This window comes from Quercus lobata, chromosome 9 (genome assembly GCF_001633185.2).
Source record: "Quercus lobata isolate SW786 chromosome 9, ValleyOak3.0 Primary Assembly, whole genome shotgun sequence".
NCBI lineage: Eukaryota > Viridiplantae > Streptophyta > Magnoliopsida > Fagales > Fagaceae > Quercus > Quercus lobata.
In genome coordinates this window covers 52,917,096-52,928,350 of record NC_044912.1, presented here as the reverse complement: position 1 = coordinate 52,928,350, position 11,255 = coordinate 52,917,096, and the positions used below count along the sequence as shown (strand labels likewise).

Here is an 11,255-nt window from a genome sequence, read left to right as displayed (position 1 = left end):
AATAAATTTATAAATTAAATAATAAATAACATCTGATTGATATAAAATTTTATATATATGTTAAAAACATGAAGAACAAACACTTCAGCAGTTAGATTTCCAAAATATATAAACATGTTATTTTTTTAGTAGGAGTTGTAGCCAACTAGCCATTAGCTATAAACAAACTTTTTCCTTTATTTTTTTTTTTAAAACAGTATTATTTAACAAAAATAACCTAGAGAGGGACTGGCATTCACAAGTAATCTATTCAAATAAACATAAGTATAAAGTCAATTTTATACTCAATTTTGCAATATGTTTAAGTGGTTGATAGGGTAGAAACTTGTTCCCCATTATTTACATAAACTTATCACCCTTTTTTTTTTCACGGCTCATGGTAGACCATTTTGGTAAATTGGGAAATATTGAGAGTGCAATTGTGAAAGTGGACCTTGTCTTCCCCTTCCAGGCGGTTTTTTTTTTTTTGGATAGCTTCCGGGTATTTTCCTTTGCGTAGGAAAGTCTGCACAAATGGGAGTCCACGTGAAATGACACTAACTTGGTTTGAATTTGATAGTAAAAATAAAATTAAGAAGAAAGAAAAGGTCTGCACACGTGGCCCCCACGTGAAAAAGCATCAAATTTAGTTGGATTTGAAAGTCCATAAAACAATAATGACAAATGTGAAATGACACTAACTTGTCTGACACGTTCAGCACAGTAACAAGGCCCGGAAAAGAAAAATAAAAACGATAAACAAACGCATTCACATTCCAAAATAATAAAAAAGTGAAGGTTAACAAGCACCGGTCGGTGGTTGTTAAGTGCAAAAAAAAAAGATAAAATTTTTTGTCATAAAGTCAAAAAAGATACCAAATAATGCCTATAAAATTGAAAAAATGGCATAAACAATAAAAGAAAAAGACAATTTTGTCAAAAAAAGTAAAAAAAAATTATAATTAACGAAAACTTTATTGTAACTGTTAACACTATCCTATAAAAAAAATATAAATGTTCTAATTGTTTAAAGCTTTTTTTAACCAATTAGTTGAGTGCCTTGATTAAAAGTGGCGTTCTGCATAGTTTGCTTTTGCCTCACCATATGTCGACATGGCCCCACGGGCTTAAACAACAACCAATGGCTAACTTGATATTTTCACACCATAAAGCCAGAATTTATGGTGTGAAAATGGCCAACTTTATAGGCAAAACAAAAGCAAGTGGGAAAATTCATTGCTGGTCTTCAACCCAAAAAAAAAGTTCATAAGTTCACTCAGCCTTGCTAGGGAAACTTAAAATCTCTTATTGTTGCTCCCATTCTCTAAGTCTGCAACACTCTCTGGTACGCATCGCTTAACAAGCTAGTAAGTTACCGATTGCTTCCATGGCCACTCAAGCAACTTCCTCCACCCCCTCTTCAACTTCTTCATCATCTTTTTCTTTTTCTTCTTGCCCTCCATGGAAATACCACGTGTTCCTTAGTTTTTGTGGTGTTGACACCCGAAAGAATTTCACAGACCATCTTTATACTGCTTTGAAACAAAAGGGTATTATTACTTTCCGGGATGATGAAAAACTTGAGCGAGGAAAATATATTTCTCAAGAGCTCTTAAAAGCAATAGAGGAGTCCAAATATGCTATTATTGTTCTCTCAACAAACTATACTTCTTCAAGGTGGTGCTTAATTGAACTAGCAAAAATTGTTAAATGCAAGAAGGAGACTGGATTGACAGTTTTGCCTGTCTTTTATCATGTGGATCCCTCTGATGTAAGGAACCAGAATGGCATTCTTGCTGAAGTCTTTGCTAAACATGAGAAAGATACCAGGATTAGCACAGAAGATGTGCAAGCATGGAAAGCTGCTTTGAAAGACGTGGGTGATATATCTGGATGGCATTTGCATGATAGGTAACATTTGGCTTGAGTAATTTTGTTCATAATATTATCCTTTTGATTTGCGGAATCATGCTGTTATCAATATCTTAATTTTCTACACTAAAATTTTGCCGACTTTCCCATGGACTAACAAGAATTAAAAAAAAAAAAAAAAAAAAAAAAAACCTTTTCAAATCAATCAAACCAGAGAAAATTTCTGTTTATCTCCTGCATGTATATTATGAACTTAGGACATTATATATAATATCAAATTGGACCCTGGTTGAAGAACATTTGGGTAGTTTGAAGCATGGTAGTGTATGTATATTGGTGATTTACTCAATATATACAAATTAAGACACAAACTTAGCAATTAATCCGCATTCTTTAAAGTGATTTGTTTGGTATTTATAGTTGACCCTTTAATGCCTCAATTCAAATTCTTGCCTCCTTTTAGTTCAAAATGTCTAATACTTATTTATGTGAAAAGCATGACTAGACTCATCACAGGACAAATGTGTTTAGACATCTACTTAATCAGTAGTTATTTCCAAAGTCTATAATAAGTAGGTTCTAATCCCATATATACTTTGTTTTTTTGGTAGATTTCTCATACGTTCATTATTATTACTCAACTTTTTTTTTCTATTTGGCCACATGATAAGAGAGTATTTAACTATTTATAGAATAACCTAGACTAACCCTATTCTAATCCTAGTAGGACTAGATTGTAGACGTGTAAGTATAAACTTTACACAGACCTTGCGACAAATTTGGCCCCCAATAGCTCTAAAATTGTCCTCATAATACATCTAGTAATGAATTTCTAATTATAATTAGGCACTCTCAATGTCGCTTAACAAAGCTAAGATTATGTTTATGATGAATGCTTTGTCTCTAAATGTAGCTAGCTTTGCATCATAAAAATTATTGTTTTACTATTTTCTTTGCAGGCATGAATCAAAAATTATACAAACAATCATTGGAAGGATATTTAGTGAGCTATTTCACAAACTCCCATGTGTTTCCGAGGACCTAGTTGGAATGGACTCCTGTGTGGAGGAAATGTTGGATTCATACATAGGTGAAGGGTTGGGTGGTGTTCGCTTTGTTGGGATATGCGGGATGGGTGGAATGGGCAAAACAACCCTTGCACATGAAATTTATAGAAGAATTTCTGGTAATTTTGAAGGTAGAAGCTTTATTGTTAATATTAGAGAAGAAACTAAAAATCAAGGTCTAGTTTCTTTACAAAAACAACTTCTTTCTCAGATCCTCATGGAAAGTGAAATAAATATATGGGATGTTTGGGGGGGAATCAATGTTATAAGGAATATACTACGTAATAAAAATGTTTTTATTATTCTTGATGATGTGGATGGAGATGAACAACTAAAAGCATTGGCAGGGAAGCATGATTGGTTTGGTCCTGGAAGTAGAATCATTGTAACAAGCAGAGATAGCCATTTGTTGATAAGATGCGGTGTGGATGATGTATATAACATTACGGGGTTGAATGATGATGAAGCTTTGGAGCTTTTTAGTTGGAGTGCTTTTAAGAAACCCCATCCTGAAGAAAATTTTGTGGATTTGTCTAAGGACTTTGTGAATTATGCTAAAGGCCTTCCTTTAGCTCTTAAAGTTTTAGGTTCTTTGTTGTTTTCTAAAAGAACGAATGAATGGAAAAGTGCCCTTTATAAACTAAAAAAAGAACCTAATAGAAACATTTTGGATATACTTCAAATAAGTTTTGATGGGCTTACAAATTCGGAGAAAGGATTGTTTCTAGATATTGCATGTTTTTTCAAAGGAGAGAACAAAGATTGCATAGGAGATATATTTGGAAGTTTTTATAATTCTCTAGACTACGATATTGGTGTTCTTAAGGACAAATCTCTCATAACCATTTATTACAATGGAACTTTGTGGATGCATGATTTGCTACAAGATATGGGTCAAGAAATCGTTCGTCGTGAATCTCCTAAAGAACCTGGTGGACGTAGTAGGTTGTGGATTTATGATGATGTCATTCATGTATTGAAAAATGATTCTGTAAGTTGACTAGTACAAACCTGAACTTAAAAAAGTATATATATTTTTATAAAATTTTCTAACAATTTACCAATTATTCTAATTTCGTTGTTTTTTCTTATTAGGGAACAGAGAAAGTTGAAGGCATAATGGTAAACATACCTATTCAAAAAGTGGAACACCTGAGTGCTGAAGCCTTCTCAAAAATGAAAAATTTGAGATTGCTTAAAATTAGTAGTGAGAAACTTTCAGAAGTCTTCATAAATGGTACTATGCAACTTCCAAAAGACCTCATTAGAGGTAAGGTGCAACTTCCACAAGGCCTCAATTATCTTTCTAATGAGTTACGTCTTCTCGAATGGCATGGATATCATTTAAAATGTTTACCAACCAATTTCCAACTAAACAAACTTGTTGAATTGAGAATGCATTCTAGTAGCATCAAACAACTATGGAATGGAAACATGGTAAGATTTTTAGTTATGAAAATGTGCATTTTATTTGTTTTCGTTAAGGCTTGACTTTATCTAATATATATATTTTTGGTTTATAACAGAATTTAGGCGAGTTAAGACTCATTGACCTAAGTGACTCTCAAAACTTGATTGAGATGCCAGACCTTAGTGGAGCCTCGAAGCTTAAGCAATTGATTTTTCGACATTGTACAAGACTATATAAGATTCACACATCTCTTGGAGATCTCAAACAACTTATTCAATTGGATTTGAATGGTTGCAAATGTCTCGAAAGCCTTCCTGACAAGATCAACTTGGAAGCACTTGAAATTTTGGATCTTGGTGGTTGTTCAAGATTGAAGAAATTTCCAGAAATTGTAGGAAACATGTCACGTTTGCCGAAACTCTGTTTGAGTGAGACAGCTATAAAAGATCTACCATTATCAGTGGAGCATTTAACTGGCCTTATTGAATTGGATCTAAGAGACTGTAAAAACCTTTCAAGTCTTTCAAATGCATGTTGTTGCTTGATGTCTCTAAAAATTCTCACTTTATCTGGCTGCTCAAAACTTGATGAATTACCAGAGAATTTGGGTAATATCGAAGGCCTGGAAAATCTAGATGTGAGTGGAACTGCTATAACAAGGCTACCTTTATCTGTTGTTCACTTAAAAAATCTCAAACTACTATCTCTAAGTAGATGTGTGGGGTCATCTAAATCATTCAATAAGCTCCTGAATTTTCCTTTAATGCAACGAAAAAGAAGTCCTGATCCCATGAGCATGTTAGAGTGTTCTCTACAAGGCTTATGGTCTTTGACGGAACTGGATTTAAGTTATTGCAATATTCAAATGATTCCTAATGTTCTGGGGTCCTTGTCATCTTTAAGAGAATTAAATCTAAAAGGAAATAATTTTGTTTGCCTTCCTGAAAGTATCATTCAACTATCTAATTTGACAAACCTTTATTTGGGTGGTTGCACTCAACTTCAAATGTTGCCTAAGCTTCCATTAAATATGTATTTTATCGATGCAACAGGATGTACCTCACTGGAAACATTATCATTAAGTCCAGATAATGGTTTTTCGCAGAATATAAATCTTGTCAATTGCGTCAAATTGATTTATAATCAAGGCAAAGGTGACCTGTGGTCAGCAATTCTAAGACAGAATATCATTGAGGTCTATCTCTCTCTCCCTCTCTCTCTTTCTCTCTTGCATGTGAGTGAAGTTCTAAACATCATGATTTGTTTGTTTCAGAGATGCTGTAACCAGAAATGGTACACATGTTTCACAATTCCTGGAAGTGAAATTCCGAATTGGTTTAGGCACCAAAATGTGGGGGCTTCAGTGAATCTGCAAGTGCCTTCACATTTATTATTAAGTGGCACACTTATGGGAATCGCAGTGTGCGCTGTTGAAGCCAACGGAGATCGATCTTCCTACGTGTGGCTTCCTTTATCGGAGGAATTTGGTAAGATTGAATCGTATCATCTTTGGCTCGACTGTTTTCCCTTTGAAACACACTTCGGAAGCTACCGCATAGAAGAATTGGATGCTAATGAATTCACCCAAATTGAGCTTACATTTGAAGCCTACGGTCCAGACTTGGAGGTTACGAAATGTGGAGCCCGTTTGATTTTCGAGCAAGACATTGAAGATCTCAAACAAACTAAGCCTGGGTCTAGCAGCAGTATTATCACTCCTTATCATGAGGATGATGATTTAGGGGGCGATCCAAAGAAAGATAGCAAAATCAAGGAAAGCGGTGATGATGAAGCACCACACCCAAAGTGGACAGAGCACCCTAATCTAATTGAAAACTGGATTGGGAATTCATGCATACAAGGACAAGCTGACTCTGATTGTGTGTGAGGAAAGAGGAATCCCAGTGAAAGTGGGACCTTTTTCTCCCTTTGATTTTTTTGTAAGTCACCTTTTTCTCTTTCTTATTGGACTAGTTTGCAATTGATTATGTGTACTGTTCATCATTTTTGTTCAATTATGCCAAAGGGTAAAATCAGAACTTTTGTTGTTCTATCTATAATATTTGCTGCAATATTTTCCATAGGAGAATACAATTGAATAGATGCATCCCCACTTCAGTGTTGTTGTGTAATCAAATGGAAAGTAGAATATTTGGACTCTTTTGAAAAAAGAAAGGCACGTGATCTTGTTTTTCTTCACCACATTAACCCTTTTGAAATCTGAAAATGGAGTCAATGATTTTTTTTTTTTTTTTTTTCAGTTGTATGAAGCTTTGGAAATATGCCTTTAGGTTTTCCGATTTTGTATTGAGTTTGCCCTATAATTGGGCCTGTAATAGTTGAAGTAGGCTCCTGTTGTTTTTTTGGGATCCCAATATAAGAAACTTAATTAAATTTTTTTTTCATTTAGACATTTTGATTTTAGAAATGAAGTTTTGTCTAGAACTCCGGGTGTGTTTGTGTGTGGATTATCTTTCCTTATAATATTGTAGTTGATGGATTATCTTCTATCAATTAAATATCATTATTTGTGTTATTGCTGATCAGAATGGTCTTTATTGTTATGCTCTAAACAAACTTTTATTTTATTTGTTTATTTAGTTAAATTTGTTTTCTTTTCTAGTGTACAAGCATCTACATACGATTCTGGACAATTTGGAATTAGAAACTTCTCATCATCTTATTTGTCATTTAGAAACCAATAGCAGATGAAGAGGCTACACAATGATCGTACTACCACCAGAGCACTGGGTTTGGTGCTGACTACAACGACCACTACACTGTCTTTGAGTGTCTGTGGAGTTGATGCTGATGATGATGGAGTGGAACTGGGTTTGGTGCAATTTCTGTTTGGCTACAAGGAAACTTGAGGTTAATTAAAATGAAAACGGTAAAAAGCTTTTGAATCATATGGGCTGAAATAGTGGTTCCGGACTTATTTCTTGAGTTCTTAATAGTTTGGTTTCCCTTCAAAAAACACATACACACACACACACACATATATATTGGCTTAGCTGGCAATTTCTTTCCTTTAAATAAAATGTATTATTCCAAGAAAATAGGACCTTATTGTGGTTTTTTGTTGTTTTGTATATATGTTTTCTGAAGGTACCGGTTGGTGCTATGCCGAAAAGCTTTGGAGGAGAATATTGTTGTTTATTTGGGGACAGGTTGTGGGATGGCCACATTGCTGTACTGCTTATAGATGAGCTGGGTCACTTGGTAAGGAAGCCCCAGAAGAGCATATGCGCCATCCTTGCCCCTGTGGTGGCCCTGGTTCAGCAGGTAACCCACTATCTATCATGTTGGTTTTGTAATTTGATAATCAATTTTGGCTTGTATTTAAGTTTGAGACAATATTTGTTGGTTATATGGCTGGTACATTGCACAATAATGAAGTGATTTGCTCTTTGGCTTGGCTGAGGTTGTAGGTATGTAGGTTGTGAGAAGCGGGTAGGGTTGTTGCTTTTTAGTGCTTATCTGTGCAATTTCTCATTATGATCTAGATTTTAAGAAGGGTTGGAAGGGATTTTGGCATTTTATCAACAAAACCATGATTATACTATGAAGTATGAACTCATGACCCCTTGAAATATATAAACAAAATCAAAATAGGGCTAGACTACCAGATAATACAAAAGCATCAATTCCTAGAAATTGACCAACCTTGATAGTGCAGAAATTTGGGCTTATTCTTTTAACAGCAAGGTAATATGTAGTGTTTTAGCAAGCAATAAAGGATTGTGTGGCCTCTTTATCTGTTAATTGGGGTGTCATTCGTCAATTGATGATTGATAATTGTGAAAGAAAAATGCAAAACTATAATTATGATTTATGAGGCATGACCCATTAGAACAAGAAGCTCTAATGAGGCATTTTACCTTGAGAGATTGAGACAACCCCACTGATACCATTCTTAAAGATATGGGAAAACAACCTCCACTTCTTAAAGATATGGGAAAACAACCTCCACTACTAGCATAGTTGCCTTCAGTATTGCTGTGCTCTTCCTTCTGTCTTAAATTTAAATAAAGTATGTCATTTATTTCTTACTCTTTGTGATTTGGTGAGTAATGACTTTTCCATCCTTTCACTCATATTAGCACTTCCTCATTTAAAAAAAAAAAAAAAAAAAAAACATTTCTTCTTTTTTAATTTTCATGTCAATCAAATTTTCCATGGTTATTTATTGTTTGATTTGATTTTAGATTTGTGCACTTTTGTTAAGGACATCAAAAGTTAATTTTAGATCATATGTGGTCTTTTGTAAGTCAAATTGACTCAGACACTCTACCTTACCAATTAATTATTGGTAGGATGCGGATGTTGTGTTGAAAATTTAACCTAATTCCCATAACTTGTGAGATGAGAAAATAGAGAAAAAAAAGAACAACCACACTACACAAATATTTATGTGGTTTAGCAATATGCCTACACATTCACGAAGTTGTTGTGATTTTCATTATGTCAAGGTGAAAAATACAAAGGTACTACAGTACAATGATGTAGTCACCCATAATTTTGAAGTGAAAAATATATACTCCAAACAATGGGTCCAAAACAAGCCAATAATGATCTTGCTGGTCCAGGCCTCTGCTCCATGAATTAAGGCTCACAGAAAATCTCATTTAAAACCGTAATGCATCCAAGTCAGATCGGATCACAAACTGGATTGAACACAAAACAGGCTCCATATAGCCCAACAAGTTGATGTAGAACAGTCAAGTTCAAGAATTTTATAAAAAAAGGGAAATTTTACTGCAAAATGCATATTCACACTTCAATAATTGATTGATTAACATTGCCAAAATGTATATATTTCCTATTCCTTTGGATAAACATCGTAACAGACAGATTAAGAGGTTTGAGACCATTGTTGTTTGTAGATTATAGTTGAATTAGATTGGCAATGACAAAATAAATTTAAATTAGAATATGTGATTGCCAGCCCTTCACATCATTTTAAGTAGTTATAGGAAGTAACAACTGAGAGAAGCATACTGCTTGTGTATATGATCTTTGTAATATTGGGCCCAATGCTAGTGTTCACACACTTTTATGGGACAATGTCCCAATTTGAAATTTTGTTGAAAGATCTCATGTGCCTGATTCATACTGTTCTCTGCATGTCAACCTGCACAGGAAAATGTATCCAAAAGATTTAAATAAGCCCATATTATTCCTTAATTTTTGGGTTGGTTCTCCATTTGCAGGACATCAAATAGTTATGCTTACAGTCATTCTGGATTTGCTTGTTGTACATTAGAAAATATTTACAATGTTATGCTAGTATATTGGCTCTCAACCTTTCAGTTTTTTTGTTTTTTTATTTTGGGGTTGGGGGATGTGCATATTGCTGTTGACTCTGCTTCTCCTGCAGATCATGCTCATGTAACTGGTTTGATGCCTGTGAATTGACTATTTATCTTCTGGACATAAAGAGGACTTGCTGATGACTATGCAGAAATGGTGGTTGGTTCTGCTTCTGCTGATGACTGTACTGTTGAGCCTTTGACAAGTTTATTTGCTAAGGGGGGAAAGAGGCTTTTCACAAGATGTATTCCGATTGAAGCTACTGTTGATAATGTGCAGTTGTATTTCAGTCAATTTGGCTATGTTTTGGATGTGTATCTTGCCAAGGTAAAAGTAGCTGATTTTTATCTAGTTTAATTGAGAATGTGTGGATGGTTAGCTAATGAAAATTTTACTGCATCTTTTTTCTTGATAACAATTTTTTAAATGCTTCATATGTGATAAATGTATTGTTGAACCAGCTTGGGTTTGTTCAAGGTTTTAAAATGGGCTTGCTTGCAGAGCAATAATTTTACCACCTTGTCTATATAGCAAAAAATTCAATATTGTGCAACACTAGTAATGGCTGAAATTAAGATGTTTGAGATATGACTACAAGAGGGAAAATGAACACACGTTGAACACTTAAAGGAAAAACCAATCGGAAACAGATGAGATGTTCTGCCAAATTCATCCTGGGATGAGAATTGAAAATTAGTAATTGCTTAGAAGGCTTTTCTTGGAACTAATTGTAATTGATTGCATTTTTTTTTTAATGTTGTTATTTGCACATCTTGTAAGCTCATTTTGTACAGTAATTGCATTTTCTGTGTCATATAATACATATTAGTAATTGTTAGATCCTTTTTGGGTTTTGCCCATACGTTATTGGCATAACTAATATCATGATGCATTTTGCTTTAGGACGAGAGAAAAATGTGTCATAGGGGGTTCGGTTTTGTGACATTTTCTGATGAAATTTCAACTGAGTACACTTCTCAGAAAGTACATAGGATACGTGGGCAGATGTGTGTATGTTATCATGATATATGATAGATAGGTGCTTGGGTCCAATAGGTACTCATGTGGGTAGCTGAGTATCAAAGGAAAGAGCCTTAGAAGTTTCTTGTGCAGAGTGGTTTGGTGTGATAATGTCTAACACAGATGGTCTCAGAGAAACTTAAGAATTCATGGAGAGGTCAAAACAGAGGAAATCAAAGTGCAAAGAATGGGAAAGGATGTCAAGTTTAGAATGATGTTCAAAGGAAATCATAGTGAAGAGAGTTATCTGTTATAACTGGTGCGTACCACATTTCATCATTCATGGTCTCTGCTTAAAAGTTTTGCTAGTAGCTGGGTTTGTGATTGGTTTTTTTTTTTTTTTTTTTTTTCAAAGAAGATGTTGGGTAAGATTAACACCAATCTAATGCTGTAGTTTAGTCTGAAGACTCATATCTCTATGTAAAACTTGGTTGGGATGATGTAGCACTGTTTTCAAATGGAGATGATCTTTTAATGTATAGGTCAGGGCAGATGCCTTTGTTGTAGACTTGTAGTGGACTAACTGAAGTCTCATTGTCCCAAGATAGAAGAACGTTCAATTCCTTTTTTTTTTTTTTTTTTTTTTGGGTTAG

The 11,255-nt window shown here is 34.4% G+C and overlaps 1 protein-coding gene across 5 annotated transcripts; it reads left to right on the top strand.

The window, feature by feature from the left end:
• The first annotated feature begins 1,179 nt into the window (after positions 1–1,179).
• LOC115959872 (TMV resistance protein N-like) lies at positions 1,180–10,156 on the top strand. 5 transcript variants are annotated; one of them, XM_031078512.1, is made up of 9 exons: positions 1,180–1,890; positions 2,811–3,909; positions 4,014–4,355; positions 4,445–4,966; positions 5,435–5,524; positions 5,603–6,269; positions 7,025–7,219; positions 7,438–7,614; positions 9,710–10,156. In XM_031078512.1, exons 1-6 carry the CDS (start codon positions 1,367–1,369, stop codon positions 6,215–6,217), a joined length of 3,192 nt encoding a protein of 1,063 aa, XP_030934372.1. In that variant the 5' UTR covers positions 1,180–1,366; the 3' UTR covers positions 6,218–6,269; positions 7,025–7,219; positions 7,438–7,614; positions 9,710–10,156. The 5 variants fall into 5 exon arrangements, with proteins under 5 accessions (XP_030934372.1, XP_030934370.1, XP_030934371.1 ...); XM_031078510.1 differs by having other exon boundaries at positions 4,445–5,524; positions 7,025–7,200; XM_031078511.1 differs by having other exon boundaries at positions 4,445–5,524; positions 9,794–10,156.
• Positions 10,157–11,255: the final 1,099 nt, after the last annotated feature.